The sequence below is a fragment of the Heteronotia binoei genome, chromosome 11, assembly GCF_032191835.1.
Source record: "Heteronotia binoei isolate CCM8104 ecotype False Entrance Well chromosome 11, APGP_CSIRO_Hbin_v1, whole genome shotgun sequence".
Lineage (NCBI taxonomy): Eukaryota > Metazoa > Chordata > Lepidosauria > Squamata > Gekkonidae > Heteronotia > Heteronotia binoei.
Window position 1 is genome coordinate 77,925,291 of NC_083233.1, and position 17,229 is coordinate 77,942,519.

Consider the following 17,229-nt stretch of genomic DNA (forward strand, 5'->3'; position numbering starts at 1 on the left):
TCACTAAGAGCAGCGCTCCGAATTCCTGGAATGGCTCATCCGTGGGACGTCAGCACTTTATATTCGGAGCCAGCTGGTCTCTTGTACCAGCACATTATGTAGCATTCTTAACCTTGCAATGCATCGCTCGCTAAATGAACAGGCTTCGGGGTCACAGTCACAAGCAAAACCCACATTTTTTTCCATGTATCAACAAGCACTTTGACCGCTGACTTCAACGGCCCCTTCACACCGTCTCTAAGTATAGACATTTATCAAGATATATTAGGATATCTTGCAGTTTGCTGGAAATGATTTCGAGTTTGCAAGATCACTTTCCTCATCTGTTGCTCAGCAAGGGCATTGTTCTTACCTGCTGTCGGTACATTGAAAATTTGCTGTCAATCGGTTCGTACTTCATCATCCTCTTCTCGATCAGCTGATTGATTTGTGCATTGACTTCATTGATCTGGGGGGAAGGAAAAACACAAGATGTATCTGAAGTCAGAAAGTCCTTTAAGTACCCTTGGATATGAGCCATGCTGAGGTTTTCTAGATCAAAAGCAGCGCCTTGAATGGGGCCCCAAACAGACCAGCAGTTTAGTGTAGCTGGCGGAGTACTGGTTGCGAGTGTTTATTCCAGCAAACCTCTCTAGCCCAAACTCTCACTGCTCCACTTTGCAATTGCTGAAGCGTCCGGACTGCCTTCAAGGGCTTCCCCAAGCACAGCCTGCTGTAGTTAGTCCAGCCCGGATGTTACCAAGGAATGTGTGACTGTGGCTTTTAGATCTGGTTCCTTCACGAACAGTCGCATCTGACAAATCAGCCTAGGCTAGACTCGAGTTGTAGCTCTCTTCACCACCTGTTTGTCTAGAGGTGAGGATGAGTCCAGGAGAATACCTCTGCCTCAATACTACTCAGGTCTGCCAAGATAAAGGGAGGGGCCACTGCTCAGAGGCAAAGCGCCTCCTATACATTCTGAAGGTCCCAGAATCAATCCCTGGCATACCCCACCCCCACAAAAGAAAGGTAACAGGTACTAGAGCACTAAAGAGCTGCTGCCAGTCAGAGTAGACAGTATTCTGACTGCTCTGAGAGAAGGATGGTAAAGATGATGTATGCCTCTGGGCTTTGGTCAACCTTACTGCTTTGACTGGTGTTCTAAATAACACTGATGAACTATATGGACTAATTTCAGCCATTAATATTGTGTTCCTGGTCTGACAAAGATACAAAATACTGACCAGATCTGGGAGCAGTGTTGCACACACCTCTGGATGAACACAACTTGGATGAATGTAATTTATAGAGACGACTGATCCCATAACGCTCCTCCAGATTTTGCTACATCTATATACAGCAGAGCGACTTTACAAAACTTTGTTCTTATTCTTTTGAGCTCTATGGACTACTTTGTTACTGTCAGGATGATAGCTCTCTTTTTGCATAAATTCTGGAACTGTTTCCTGCTTATTTTGTGTTTGTTATACAGACTGACAATACATAAGTTATTGATACTAACAAATTTTCATTGTGCTAGTTGGGTTTTTTGCTATTGCCTCTGAGCATAGAGCAGGGGTCTCTGGGGGAGAGGGAGGGGAGATAGTTGCAAATTTCCTGCATTGTGCAGGAGGTAGGACTAGATGACCCTTGAGATCTCTTTCAGCTCCACATTTTCAGTTTTTCTTTGTGCAAATCTATTACACTTGCTACTGAAATCTAGGATTGTCCCCTCTCTTCCTCACGACCCCACATACACAGTATATAGCATGATGAACACATGAAAAGCCCCCTGCCTTTTATTATGTGAGTCTTTGTAGGGCTTTCACTGTGTATCTTATCCCTTTCTTTGCCCTGAGCCTTCAAGACATGGAAGGCTACAAATCAAGGCACTCAGTTAAGGGTACCTGCAAACTGGGGCAAACCAACCCCTGCAAATGTCTTTGGTTTCACTGGGGCTTACTAGTTTGGCAACGATTCTCTGTTATGAGTGAACCAGGACTCCCCACACATGGTTGGTTTTGTGTTGACTGACTGTTATATTGGAAAAAATCTTTTCAGACTGGTACTCCATATTATAACCCAAACTTTCCTAATGAATTCTCTTATTTCAAAGATTTCTTGGTGGGGGGGGGAGGGGGTTTGTTCTAAAAGGTTTCCAGTTGGCAACATGCTCACATATAACTCTACATGAATTGTTCCCCCTTGGTAGACAGATACCAGTTTGGTGTAGTGGTCAAGTGCATGGACTCTTATCTGGGAGAACCGGGTTTGATTCCCCACTCCTCCACTTGCACCTGCTGGAATGACCTTGGGTCAGCCACAGCTCTGGCAGAGGTTGTCCTTGAAACGGCAGCTTCTGTGAGAGCTCTCTCAGCCCCACCAACCTCACAGGGTGTCTGTTGTGGGGAAAGAAGGTAAAGGTGTTTGTAAGCCACTCTGAGATTCAGAGTATAGGGTGGGGTATAAATCTAATGCCATCATTATCATCATCAGTTCAAAGAAGGTATGCTCTGCCTATAACATCCATAAATCTCTCAAAGAAACTCAGTCAAAAGATTCACAGCAAAACGCCCACCTTCTTTGGGGTGAACTGGTCCCTTTAAAAGACCTGGATTTTATATATAATAGGCAAGCACTCTGTATTCTTTTGGTGTTTCATGAGCAAGGACATTGTGTCAAAGGGACGCTTGCAGTTTCAGTTCATGAATACAAAATGTGTGCCTCAGGATAATCCCCAGGAAAAAACAGGTTACTCACCTGTAATTGATGATCTTCGAGTGGTCATCTGTGCAGTCACACACATGGGTTTTCCCGTCAGGACGAACCCTACCTCGGAGATTTTAAAAGCTAGCCTAGGCGTTATTTTTGGCGCGCACTCCCTTCCGTCCTGGGGAGCAGGCATCCACTGCGCATGCCTGGAACGGGAGGGAGGCGCCCCACCCAGCCAGTTTCTTTCCCCGCCGCCGATATAGTAGATGAGCGGTTGCAGAGTACCAGTGGCCAGCAGCGGGGATGGTTGGGCGGGCGTGTGTGACTGCACAGATGACCACTCGAAGATCATCAATTACAGGTGAGTAACCTGTTTATCTTCTTCGTGGTCTCTGTGCAGTCCCACACATGGGTGACTGATAAGCTGAACTGCACGGTGGTGGGTGCTGGCACTAGAGTAGGAGAGAAAAATTAATGCAATGTTAGTGCAAATCAGTCAAGCAAGTATTGGACTCCAAGGTAAGTTGGTACTTACCGGATCCAGATCGTATCTTAGTCGAAGATAGAGCGGAGTACTGCCTGTCCGAAGGAGGCATCTTGCCTAGCACGAACGTCCAGAGCGTAGTGCATAGCAAAGGTCGAGGTGGAAGACCAGGCGGCGGCAGCGCAGACGTCTTCCATGGAGACCCCTCTGGCTAAGGCAGATGATGTTGACAAAGCTCTTGTAGAGTGAGCTCGTAGTGTAGTTGGAACCGGCTGCTTTGCTAGTCTGTAACACAGCTTTATAGCAGCAACCAACCATTTCGAAAGTCTCTGAGGAGATATCTTTTGTCCTTTATTGTGCCGTCCATAGGCCACAAAGAGTCTGGAGTCCTTCCTGAATGATGCTGTTCTATCTACGTAATAGGCGAGTGCCCGTCTAACATCTAGGCAGTGTAGGGCTTCTTGGCCCTTATCCGTAGGACGTTGAAAGAAAGCGGGTAGAGTTGTGACCCTGTGGAGGTGAAACGTGGATACTACCTTAGGCAAGAAGGTAGGATCTGGTCGTAACACTACCCTATCGTGATGAAAAATGGTGTAAGGCGTGTCTGCTCTAAACGCACAAATATCGCTGGCTCTTTTAGCGGAGGTAAGTGCGACTAGCAGCGCCGTTTTCCACGAGAGGAGATGCAAAGGGATTGAAGCCATGGGTTCAAAAGGTGGTTTCATTAGCTGGCTTAATACTAGAGATAAACTCCAACTGGGGTACAGTTGTCGTGATGGTGGATGCAGGTGTAAAATTCCTTTCAAGAAGGATTTCGCAGCGGGGTGTGAGAATACAGACCGTCCTTGTATGTGAGGGTGAAAAGCTGAGATTGCTGCCAGGTGCACCTTTAAAGACGAATGAGTTAGCCCCTTTTCAGATAATGACAATGTATAGGCCAAGATTTGAGGCATAGAGGCAGACAAAGGTTTAAAGTTATGCTTGGTTGCGTAGATGGAAAATCTTTTCCATTTCATGGAATATGACTTTCTCGTTGATGGTTTTCGTGCATTTAATAGGACGTTTCTCACTCCCTCAGGGAATTCTGAGAAAGTATCCTCCAAGCTGTCAAGCGGAGTCTGTCCGGGTCGTGATGAAGAACCCTGCCGTTCTGTTGCGAGAGGAGATTCTTGGCCCGGGGGAAGTGATGGTAAGTATTGTCCGATAGGAAAAGGAGCGTTGTGAACCATGGTTGGCGAGGCCACCACGGTGTGATTAGAATACAATTTGTATTGTCCAGTTGAATTTTCTGTATTGATCGTGTTATCAGTGGAAACGGTGGGAAGAGGAAATGTAATGGACGTGTCCATCTCTGAATGAAGGCATCCCCTGCAGATTGTGGTGAGGGCGGACCTCTCATAAAAAAGAGAGCACATTGTGCATTGTCTGGTGCAGCAAACACATCTATTGATGGTGTTCCGAATTTCTGGAACACTGGTAGAAGGTATTGCCTGTGGAGTGACCACTCGTGGTCGTTGATGAGGTACCTGCTCAATGTGTCCGCTTGTGTGTTCTGGGCACCGGGGAGATGTACTGCAGTGAGATGGATCTGATGCGCGATACTCCAGTGCCAGAGGTGCATTGCTCGCTTGCAAAGACGGGTAGATGCAGTCCCTCCTTGCCTGTTTATATAGAACACAGTCGCCACGTTGTCGGACGCTATTTGAACGTGACGGCCGTGAAGAGTTGGCAGGAATGATTTCAGAGCTCTGTGGACGGCTAAGAGCTCCAGGCAGTTGATATGGAGCGACTGTTCGTATGGCGTCCATTGCCCCTGGACTGAGAGGGTGTTTAGATGGGCTCCCCAGCCCCACCTTGATGCATCTGTTGTGACTACCGCTGACGGGCTTGGTCTTAAGAATGGCATGCCTGTCAGCAAATGATTTCGAACTGTCCACCATCCCAGAGAGGGAAGGATGTTGTTTGGGACAGTTAGGAGGGTTTGTTGAGATTGGCGTTGGGGACGATATGCACGAACAAACCAGATTTGTAGGGGCCTCATACGGAGTCTTGCATGTGGTAGAACCGCCGTTGTCGCTGCCATGAGTCCTAACATGCGTTGAATGGTGAAAGCTGTCTGTTTTGGCTGTTGCATGATTTCTGTGGCTAGAGTGTGAATAGAGGCTATTCTGTCTATTGGGAGGTACGCCCTGTGGTCCGTGGTGCAGAGGCGAGCCCCTATGAATTGAATGTCCTGTGAGGGGATTAAATTCGATTTTTGCTGGTTGACTTGGAGACCCAGGTCTGCTAAGAGTGCAAGGGTTATAGCAATGTCTTTTTCCAGTTGTGGCCTTGAAGGCCCCACAAGGAGCCAATCGTCTATGTATGGGTAAGTTGCAATTCCGCGCTGTCTGAGGTATGCAGCGACCACCGCCATACACTTTGTAAAAGTCCTGGGTGCTGTGGAGAGTCCGAACGGAAGCGCTCGAAACTGATAATGTCTGTTTCCCACGGCAAATCTCAGGAACTTTCTGTGGCCTTGATGGATTGTTAGGTGAAAATAGGCATCCTGTAAGTCTACCAGCGCCATCCAAGCATTTTGAGGGATTAGGGGCAAGATGGATTGGAGGGTGACCATCCTGAATTTTCTGTGGTGGATGAACTTGTTGAGAGCCCTGAGGTCCAAAATCGGGCGCTGACCTCCATCCCTCTTGGGGACTAGAAAGTACCGGGAGTAGAAGCCTGTCCGATGGTACTGATCTGGGACAGGTTCTATGGCCGCCTTGGCCATAAGAGTGATGATCTCTTCTTGGAGGGGAGGGGATGGAGGGGTTGTAACAAAGTGGTGTCTTGCAGGGGGAGAATGAAACTCTATTGAATAACCTCTTAAAATGATATTCAGGACCCATTTGTCTGTGGTAATTAACTTCCAGTTCTCGTAGAACGGTAGGAGTCTGGAAGTGTTGTGAGGTGGCAGAGGTGGAGAGTCAAAGAGACTGCTTGGATGCAGTTGCAGTCTTTTTAGGTTGTTGTGGTCTTTGCTGCCGCTGGTTGAAAGGCTGCTTAGACGGTGGAGCCTTACGCTTCCAGTATTCCGATTGTCGAGGGGACCTGGAGCGTTTGAATGGCATTGGCTTCCATGGTCTGGCTTTGTAGCCCTGCTGTTGCTGTTGGGTCACACCAAGTCTTTTTGCCCGTTTGCGGCTGTCGTCGACTGTGGTGAGTATGTCGTCTGTCGTGGCATTAAAAAGGCCTTGGCCGTCGAAAGGGAGATCTTCGATTTTGAATTTAATGTCGGGTTGTAGGGAAGAGGAGCGAAGCCAGGCGTGCCTTCTCAAGGCAATGGAGGCAGCCATCGCCTTGGAGGTGCATCCCACGGAGTGACGAATGGTATTTATCTGTTGTTTGGAGACTCTATTGAGCTCCTGTAATAATGTGCATGCCTGTTTTTGAGCAGGTTCTGGTAGAGCCGAGACAAGCGTGCCCAGTTGGGAGGAGAGATTGTGGGAGTAAGCAGCAAAATATGCCAAATAATTGTTGATTTTGGCGTTTGCTGTGGAGATGGAATACATCTTCCTTCCCAGTGTGTCCAATTTCCTGCCCTCCTTCTCCGGGGGTACAGGATGACGAGTCTGCTTCGATTTGGAGGAAGAGTGGACTATCATCGAGTTCGGAGCCGGGTGACTGAAAAGAAACTTCGACTCCGTAGCTTGGATCTTGTATAGGGATTCGATGCGCTTTGACGTGGGAGGAATAGATGCCGGCTTGTCCCAGGCTTCTTTAATGGCATCTAGATGCACCGGAAGCATTGGCAGAAAGGAACCGGCAGGTAGGTCCGAATGGACTAAATCGTGAACTACATCCGTGACCTTGGGCGCGTCCGATGTCAGCTTTACATTAAGAGCAGAAGCCATGTTTGCAACCAAGTCCAGATATGTTTTGGCTCCGTCGGATGGTGACAAATCTGCAGGCTTTGCAATATCTGAAGCTGGGGATCCAGGAGAGGACATTGATTGCATCGAGTCCGATGACGCGTCGGATTCGACATCGGAGTTGTCAGGTTCGGGTGCTTGCGGGTCCGGTCTGGTTGGACTCGCGTTCTTAGGTTTAGAGGTCGAAGTGGAAGGAGTCGGAGATGGCTGTTTCGTTGGCTGCTTACTCCGTTGGACGGGAGTTGCTTCCTTGGATTGGTTCCTGTGGTGATCTGCACGGTACCGAGCGTGGTGGTAACCGCAGCATTGATGGGAATCCATTGATGGAGACCTCGAGGTGTAGTAGCGTCTTCTCGGGGACATGGATGGAGACCGAGATCTCGGGTTGTAGCGATAGCGGTCCCTCCCCCTGCTAGGGGATCTCTCCGGGAAACGTGTATGATGGTACCGATGTCTCTCGATGCTCGGAGATCTGGCTGGGAATCGGTGAGTATCAAAGTAGCGATGAGCATCGTGTCTATATTGGATGGGATTCGACATATCGCGGAACGATCTGGGGTTGATGTGTTGTTGAGTCCACTGCAGCGGGTCTCGGATCTTCTCCAGCGAAGGGTCTGGTATGGATCCTTGCAAAGAAGGGGATCGGGACGGAACCGGGATAACTTCCTCCGTCTGCTGATGCGGTGAGTCCGTAAGCGGAGTGGCCGCTTCCTGGGTATCGGATCCGGGTGTGGACGGGTCACAACGTATGTCAGACTCGTGTTGTTCCGAAGGTTTGTTCGGAGCGGTAGGTTTTTTCGAGTCCTTCGGGTCGGTAGATTTTTTCGATTCTTTCGGGTCGGTAGGTTTTCTCGAATCCTTCGGGCCCTTCGGCTCGGAGTGCTTGTGTTTCTTGGTGTGCTTCCCAGTTTTCAATTTAATAGGCGCGACCGTTTGTTGTGACGTCTTCGCGCCGTCGCCGGTTTTCGCGGCATCGCCGGGCTTATGCTTGCTGGGAACAGTGGCCACTGAAGCTGCCGACCTTGCGCCGTCCCCTTGGGGAGACAGAAGGGGAGGCGACTTACTTGTAGTAGAGGATTGCGACATTTCAGGGTGAAGCACAGACTCCATAAGATGACTTCTCAGTCTAGCGGCCCTGTTTTTCCGCGCCTGTTTGCCGAATTGACGGCAATGCGCACAGGCGTCTACTTTATGGGCTTCTCCCAGGCAAAATAAACAAAGTGAATGTCCGTCCGATGTAGGGATTTTTGCCCTACAACGCGAACACCTTTTGAAGGTTATTCTACTATCCCTTCCTTCCATACGCCCGGGGGGGGAGGGGGGGTAGGGGAAGGGAGGTCTGAGGTAAAAGCAGGAAAGATATTTTTTTCTTTTTTTTTTTTTTTTGAAGAGTAATGAAGAGTATAAGAATATAAAGAAGAAAATGGAATAAAAGAGAGGAAACGACGAAGAAGCGAAGGCTAGGATCTGAGGTAAAAGAGGAGCGCAACGAGGTAAGACTATCCCGGGCGACGGTTGGAAAGAAACTGGCTGGGTGGGGCGCCTCCCTCCCGTTCCAGGCATGCGCAGTGGATGCCTGCTCCCCAGGACGGAAGGGAGTGCGCGCCAAAAATAACGCCTAGGCTAGCTTTTAAAATCTCCGAGGTAGGGTTCGTCCTGACGGGAAAACCCATGTGTGGGACTGCACAGAGACCACGAAGAAGATCCCAGAGTTATCCTGGGATAACCTCCCCCAGGATCTATTTTGGGGCATTCAGATAGTTCCATTGCAAAAAAAAAAAGGGGCCTTGAAAAGAAACACACACAACAATAGTATATACTAAATCACAGCATGATGGAGGATCAGTTACCCTGAGTCATGCAAATGTTCCTTCTGCATGATGACCACAGAACATTAAGCTGGGATCATTAACAGAGGATCAGAGAGTGAGCTACCTCAGACTTTTAAAAAATGTGGAAAAGGATCACCACCCTTTATCCCCAAGGCCCATAAGCTGGGTCTGGGTGCCAGTGAAGTAAAAAGGGACAGTACAGGCATCAGTCCAAGATTTAAGCTTCAAGAAAAAAGGATCAAACTGAATGAGCCTTAGAGATATTTAAAGGGATCCAAGTTCTAGAGAGATGGGAGGGAACAGATGCAAAGGCCCCACCCAATTTGTGAACACCTGTGTATTTATTTTACGGGGGGGGGGGCAGAAGAGCTGAGGAGCACAAAGCTGCCCCCCCACCCCGCTAAGATGCCCCAAGAGCCCCTTTCTGGGAGCGCTTTAGAACATAAGAACATAAGAGAAGCCATGTTGGATCAGGCCAACGGCCCATCCAGTCCAACACTCTGTGTCACACAGTGGCAAAAAAAATTATATATACACACACACTGTGGCTAATAGCCACTGATGGACCTCTGCTCCATATTTTTATCTAAACCCCTCTTGAAGGTGGCTATACTTGTGGCCGCCACCACCTCCTGTGGCAGTGAATTCCACATGTTAATCACCCTTTCACACACGCTGGATTGGGTTGGTTGGCCATAAACCTGCAGGCTTTTAAAATCAGGTTCCTGCAGATTGACTCAAACAGCTATTTTAAGATTCAAAAGTCTAATTCCTAGTTTTCGGCTTCCTGCCATCTCGAGAGAAGGTGCGGCAAGAGGAAGTTGGGCTGATGAGGTCCCTGAATCAGGCTTGCTTAGTGGTGGCTAAGCTGCACTGAAAGTTGAGAGACACAAGCTGATTGCGAATAACTTGCACCTTCTGTTTTAACACGCTTAGTCACCATTCGCTTTCGCGGGATCGGAGCAATCCAGGGCTGTTTTAAAACCGAAGCCTTCATCCCAAAACGGTGGAGAGTTTGAATATTATTCACAATTTCTATTTTTATTTTTTAAAAATTATTTATTTAATTCATTCATGCCCCATCTTTCTCCCTAACGGAGAACTGAAGCGCCTTCATATTGTTCTCCTTCCTTCCCGTTCACCCTCCTAACAACCCTGTGAGGTAGGCTAGGCTGAGAAAGTGCGACCAGCCCAAGGTCACCCTGTGAGCTTCCATGGCACGTGGCTATTCAAGTCCCAGTCTCCCAGATACTAGTCTGGCGCCCTTAGCTGCTACACCACACCGGGTTTCTAAGAAGCAGAGACCTCTTTACCTAACAGAACAACTCAATTAATTATTCTGCCTTAAAATACTGGTAATACGGTTCTCTTGGACAACATGGGTGCCCGCCACCTGCAGGAAAAAGGTGTACATTTTTTTTACCGAAGGTGTGGAGGGTGAATCACCCACAGGGTCAACTTGGAGCAAGCAGGCTTGTAAAGGCCTCCCTCGGATGGGCCAGGCTAGCCTGAACACGTCAGATCTCAGAAGCTAAGCAGGGCTGGCCCTGGTCAGGATTCGGAAGGGAGGCCTCCGAGAAAGTCCAGGGTTAGGGTTCGTAGAATCTTTCGGGCTCAAGTGGCGTGTTCTACTGGAGAAAGTTTTCCTTCCAGACGTTTCGTTCTCAGCTGCGGAGAACATCCTCAGTGGCGTTGCAGCCGGAGCAGGCGCTCTGACCTTCTTGGCTGCTGTGCAAACCCCTTCCAACCCTCCCAGCAATTAACACGGAACAATGGTCACATTCAACAGCCAGTTTCCTTATCACTACCCTTCCAGGAAGCCCCACCAAACAATGGGCACATCCGCAAACCAATTGCCCTTTCATCACACTCCCTCCAGCCTAGAAATAGCAGCTCTCCAGCAGCCCTGGCCCCACTCAGGGCACAGCAGCCAAGAAGGTCAGAGCGCCTGCTCCGGCTGCAACGCCACTGAGGATGTTCTCCACAGCTGAGAACGAAACGTCTGGAAGGAAAACTTTCTCCAGTAGAACACGCCACTTGAGCCCGAAAGATTCTACAAACCCTAATGATGTCACCAGCCGTGAAAACCTGAAATCTTTGATAAGTCCAGGGTGGCTACGCAGAGGCTGGTGACGGCAAACTTCCTCTGGACGTCTCTTGCCTTGGAAACCCTATGGGCCGCCGTACGTTGGTGCAACTTGAGGGTATTTCTGTCACAGCTGGGCTTGCAAGGATCCTGCCGGCTGTCTCTTTATACATTTCCCATCCTGACTTTACGACATGAATGTCAAAGCAGATCCGGAACAGCTCCAGCATCGTGGACATGACATGGCTCCATTCCCCTTCCCCCATCTGCAATTCAACGCCGACCTGGGTAGCCCAGGCAAGCCCGTTCTTGTCAGCTCTCGGAAGCTAAGCAGGGCTGACCCTGGCGAGGACTTGGAAGGGAGACGTCCAGAGAATACCAGAGTTGGGAGGCCGAAGCAGGCTGTCAAGCCACTTCTCTGAATGTCCTACGCGCCCCAGCAGGAGCTGCCAGAGGTCGCCATGATTTCCAGGCATGGGCACACACACACATGCACACAAATGCAAAAAAAAAAAAACCAGAGAGAGAAAGAGAGGGATGCATTTCAACCACAGATCCTGGTAACAGTTCCAGGGGTCAACAGCTAAAACACCGTGATTGGAAGCTGAATCAGCATCCCACTTCTGATTACCAAATTAGCTATGATGTTACCATTCAGAATAGCAGCCCCGTGGCGCAGAGTGGTAAAGCAGCAGTACTGAGGTCTGAACTCTCTGCTCATGACCTGAGTTTGATCTCAGTGGAAGCTGGGTTCAGGTAGCCGGCCCAAGGTTGACTCAGCCTTCCATCCTTCCGAGGTCGGTAAAATGAGTCCCCAGCTTGCTGGGGGGAAAGCGTAGATGACTGGGGAAGGCAAGGGCAAACCACCCCGTAAAAAGTCTGCCGTGAAAACGTTGTGAAAGCAACATCACCCCAGAGTTGGAAATGACTGGTGCTCGCACAGGGGACCTTTCCTTTCCTACCATTCAGAGCAAAACCAAACGAGAAAAGAAAGAAGCTAAGTGAGTGTTTGCTGATCCTGTCACACTGATGCTAGCCGTACGCTGCACATAAATGTGATCTGCATAAATGAACAGATACCCGGGACCTCATTCTCCACTTCCTTCAAGCCTCCAAGGGGACTCTACTCCAACACAAGAGGGTGTGGAGAAATGAACTTCTCTCTGTGCAATGAGTAATGTAATTTCCTAATTAGCTTTGAATAATGTCAGCGGCAGGAGGCGGGTGGTTGCTGAGCAGCTTGGAGCGTCTTTAAAAAGGAAGGAGAATTTTTTTTTTTACAAAAAAACCCTTTCCCCCCTGCTGGTTTAAGGGAAGTGATCAGAAGGAAGAATGCTGATGGGCACACTGAGGAAGATGCTATAATGGGACGAATATTCTGGAAATGAGCCAGCGGAAAATAGGTCAAGCATGACCAGGTACATTTTAAGCCTGGTTCAACGTCCAATTCACCTCCCCCCCACCTGCCCCGAGTCAGCTTCACTAAAACAGGGAATCTGGAGAGGCAAAGTCCATTATGGATGCGTGGCACTGTGAGCGAGTATATGCATGCTCTCCTCACCCCCGCCCACTGTGAAAAAAAAGACACAGGAAATTCCAGTCCCGCAACTTAGTGCAAAGAAAGGCCATTCTGTCCTCTAATCAACAGGGTGCTAAGTATCATCTTCTTCCAGGACTCAGCAGAAGGCAAAACGGTGTCTTCCAGAAACAGCCCCACATAAATGCAAACTGAACATCACCAAAAACAGCGCAGCAGTTACGGAAATGGTAAAAAGATGTTCTAAAATAAGCTACTCAGCAATGGCCCACTGGCAGGTAATGCACTGCCAGCGACTTGCTTTTGGAGCCCTTAACCATGGGGCTGCATTACCTCCCTCCACTTACTTTGGTTTCCAGTTCGTTGAGATCAGACTGGCCCATTGCTGGCTCTGCCACAACTTTCTGCAAGAGCTGCAGGGACTGTTTCTTCGTTTCCAGCTCTCTAGGAAATTTCTCAGACACCAAGTAGGAATTGAACTTTATCTCCTCTTCCAGTCTCTTCATTAAGCCTGGGGGGGGAAAACAAAACAAACCACCACATCAACACATCTAAACAGAGTAATGAGAGGAGCAATTTGGTTTCATACTGTAATAACTATAATTTGACCCCGACTATTCAGCAGCCAATTACAATAATTTTTGTGCCTACTAATAAGTGGTGTCTAGACTCGCTTTGCAATTTGCACTGCACACGTATAAATGCACAACCAAGCAGCAGATAACAAACTGTACAGACTTCTGTAGAGGATGGAATCTTACCACCTTGTGCATTCTTCCCATTTTGTGACTTGCCACGAATTCCTGAATATTCAAAGGCCATCCTTTGAAAAAGATCCCTTCCAGCTCTGCACGTGGAAAATTTTCATTCAGTCCTGTTTTTAATTAGTTTTCCCTCCTCTAAGTGAAGCTGAGAAATGTGGTGTCGGAGGAGTATTTTACAGGCACCACGAACTGCCAAAACTACAAATAAGTGGATTCTCAATCCATTCACGCCTAGAAGCCTAAATGACTCAATGGAGGCTATCACATTTTGATCACATCCTCCGAAGACTAGAGTCACTGAGAAAGGCTGAAGGCAGCGGGAAATGAGGAAGACCAAACAGGAGATGGATTGACTCCTGGAAAGTACTTGAAAGGCTGCCATATAGAGGATGGGGTAGAACTGTTTTCTGTGGCCTCAGAGGGTAGGACCAGAACCAATGGGTTGAAATTAAATCAAGAGTTTCCAGTTCAACATTAGGAAGAACTTCCTGACCGGTAGAGCATGTGTGAGAAGGGCTGTCATATAGAGGATGGGGTGGAATTGTTTTCTGTGGCCCTGGAAGGTAGGGCCAGAACCAGTGGGTTGAAATTAAATCAAAAGAGCTTCCGGCTCTACATGAGGAAGAACTTCCTGACTGTTAGAGCGGTTCCTCAGTGGAACAGGCTTCCTCCATGGGAGGTGGTGGGCTCTCCTTCCTTGGAAGTTTTTAAACAGAGGCTAGATGGCCATCTGACAGCAATGAGGATCCGGTGAATTTAGGGGGAGGCGTTTGTGAATTTCCTGCATTGTGCAGGGGGTTGGACTAGATGACCCTGGAGGTCCCTTCCAACTCTATGATTAGAAGGAGGAGGAGGAGAATCAACAGAGGAATCCAGCTCAACATTAGGAGGAACTTCCTGACAGCTAGAGCGGTTCCTCAGTGGAACAGGCTTCCCCCTTGGGAGGTGGTGGGCTCTCCTTTCTTGGAGGTTTTTAAACAGAGGCTAGATGGCCATCTGACAGCAATGGAGGTGTTTGTGAGTTTCCTGCATTGTGCAAGGGGTTGGACTATATGACCCTGGAGGTCCCTTCCGACTATGATTCCATGACTCAGTCAAGTAAGCCACAAAGGCCCTCAGTTTGCAAGACCTGAGCAGGGCTGCTTAGGACATCCTGGAAGTCACTCATTCACAGGACTGCCGAAGGTCGAAAGCAACATGAAGGCACTTAACACATACACAGCTGAGAAAAGTTAATACATGAGCCAAGCATACAACTGTAGCTCAAAAGGCAGGGTCCAGACATTTGGAGCTTCCGTGTGCGGGAGAACTTATACCAACCTGCCCCTCCCCTTCAACCTGATCCACAAGAATCTGCACTCCTTGGTTTTGTTTTAGGCAGTTCTCGCAGACATGGACATTGTGTGTTAGGCTCATGACACACAGGGCTCTATGAGAAGATTTAAAAGCGGCTCATAGGGAGGAGCAGCTGCCACTGGGGAGGGAGGGAGGGAGAGAGAGAGAAAGAAAGAGAAAGAAAAAGAGAGAGGGGGGGGGAGGGAGGAAGGTTGCAGATTTATACCCCGCCTTCTCCCTGAATCAGAGACTCAGAGTGGCTTACAATCTCCCATATCTTCTCCCCCCACAACAGACACCCTGTGAGGTGGGTGGGGCTGAGAGGGCTCTCACGGCAGCTGCCCTTTCAAGGACAACCGCTGTCAGAGCTATGGCTAACCCAAAGCCATTCCAGAAGTGCAAGTGGAGGAGTGGGGAATCAAACCCGGTTCTCCCAGATAAGAGTCCATGCACTTAACCACTACACCACCAAACTGGAAGGGAACGACATTGTCCTTTTTGCCTTGTGAATGAGCGGAGCTCCAGATACAGGGGATATGGGAAAGGAGTCATTTGGCCCCCTTCCTCCTAAGCTGCCAGTAAGCTTTCCTGGATTGGAAACTGGCAGAAAAAGCTGCCAATAAGCTTTCCACAATTGGAAATGTGATCTTGCGAGAGCCAGTTTGGTGTAGTGGTTAAGTGCGCTGACTCTTATCTGGGAGAACTGGGTTTGATTCCCCACTCCTCCACTTGCAGTTGCTGGAATGGCCTTGGGTCAGCCATAGCTCTCGCAAGGCTGTCCTTGAAAGGGCAGCTTCTGTGAGAGCTCTCTCAGCCCCAACCCACCTCACAGGGTGTTTGTTTTGGGGGAGGAAGATAAAGGTGATTGTAAGCTGCTCTGAGACTCTGATTCAGAGAGAAGGGCGGGGTATAAATCTATGGTGGTCTTCTTCTTCCACCTCTGGGAGACGAGATCCCACCCACCCTGCACAACCCAAAGCTCTGCAAATCTCCAGTGGGCACTCAAGAAGCTCCATGTGTGTGCAGATGTCACCATTCTTTTTTTCTCTCTGAATATGCAATGGGAGGGGGGATTCTCTATTCTGTGTATATATTAACCCTTGTTTTGCAAAAGCAGCTTGCCTGGGCTGCATCTGTTGGGACTCAATCGGATCCCACAAAGGGATGCCAGAGTTCCTGGACTGGGGACCCAGCTGCTTGGGGTTTTCCCCTAACAGCATTGTTATTCCACTCTTCTTCCAAGAAGCCCAGGAAGGCATCATCCCTCACATATTTCAGCCTCGCAACAACCCTGCCGGACAGGTTAGGCAAGGGGTGAACAAACTCATTTACCGTAAGAGCCACATAGAATAAACATCAGAGAGCTGAAAGATATGAATGTCAGAGGTTTGAGAGCCTCAAGAAAGGCAGGGAAATATGACAGTGGAGGGAGAGGTGGAAAGAAAGCATCTTTAAGTTTAAATGCCTTCTCCAAGCCTCTGGCTGGCTTGGGTTGGAGAAATTATTTAAAGAGAGAAATGTCTTCTCCAAGCTGGCCAGCGAGGGTGGGGAGGGGGCGTCTTTGAGAGCCACACCATGTGTGTGAAAGAGCCACATGTTGCTCCTGAGCCACAGTTTGGCCACCCCTGGGTTAGGATTTCATGCTATAGTGAGAATCTGGACCCAACCCCCCACCCCCTCCCCGCCACACACACACACACACACACTCTAGTCCAGCAACCTAGCCCCTATACAGCCCTGGCTCTTTTCTAGCATGGGTGTTCTAATTGGCTCTTTCTGGAGATGAAAAAACTCAAAAGACCCTACAAACTTTAATGCAATCAGGGCCATAGCCGGAAGGTGGCCCCCCCCCCCCACAGGGGCAATGCCCCCTATAGAATTTGTAACACCCCCACCCAATCTTCCCTTTCCGTTAAAGAGAACACTGGAGAAGATTTGCTGCAAATTCTGTAAGAGGCACTGCCTCTGCGCCCCCACTGCTGGCTATTGCCCTGTCTAAAATCTTGAGGGGGGGGGGGCACAGAGAGGCGCTCTACTCTGTGCCTGCCCACAATGCATGGAAAGCGCCATCTGTTTTCTGAGGCCAAGTCTCGTCCTCTTAATCTGCAGTGCCAGCATGGCACATTATGGCCACCAAACGCACCTGAGGAACTAGAGACGATCAAACGAGCATGTCCAGAATCTTTAGAAAATATCTAGCTGCCCCGGAGCCATCTGGCCTTCTGCCAGCCGTCCCCACTTTTGAAAACTGGTTCCTTTGCAGTCATGGGGGGGACAGGGAGAGCGGCAAAGGAAGGAGTAGAACTCGCCAAATTGAGGAAGAAATTAAAATAAAAAACAAATTCTATTCAAGGCACGTATGATACTGCAAGGAAAACTTGTGATACGGATGCCGTCGATCTCATCAAGACAGAGGCACAACAAGCATTCACTATTGCTGAAGATGCCGGGGGGGGGGGGGGAGGATTAAAAAGCTCTTTTGAAAGAAACACTGAAGGGCCAGTGCACCAGCTCTTTCTGATGATGCCAGAAGCCAGAGAAGCGAGTTAAAACACGAAAATGGACTGATTCAGTGGGCACAAAGGAAGA

The 17,229-nt window shown here is 48.9% G+C and overlaps 1 protein-coding gene across 1 annotated transcript in view; it reads right to left on the bottom strand.

Moving 5' to 3' along the window:
- IFT81 (intraflagellar transport 81) overlaps positions 1-17,229 on the bottom strand; it is an 86,961-nt gene that overhangs the window by 47,909 nt on the left and 21,823 nt on the right. Inside the window, exons 9-10 of the mRNA XM_060250145.1 lie at positions 12,889-13,052; positions 353-448 (exon numbers count right to left, since the gene is read on the bottom strand). Of these exons, the coding sequence (XP_060106128.1) occupies positions 353-448; positions 12,889-13,052 (260 nt within the window). The remainder of the gene's footprint in view (positions 1-352; positions 449-12,888; positions 13,053-17,229) is intronic.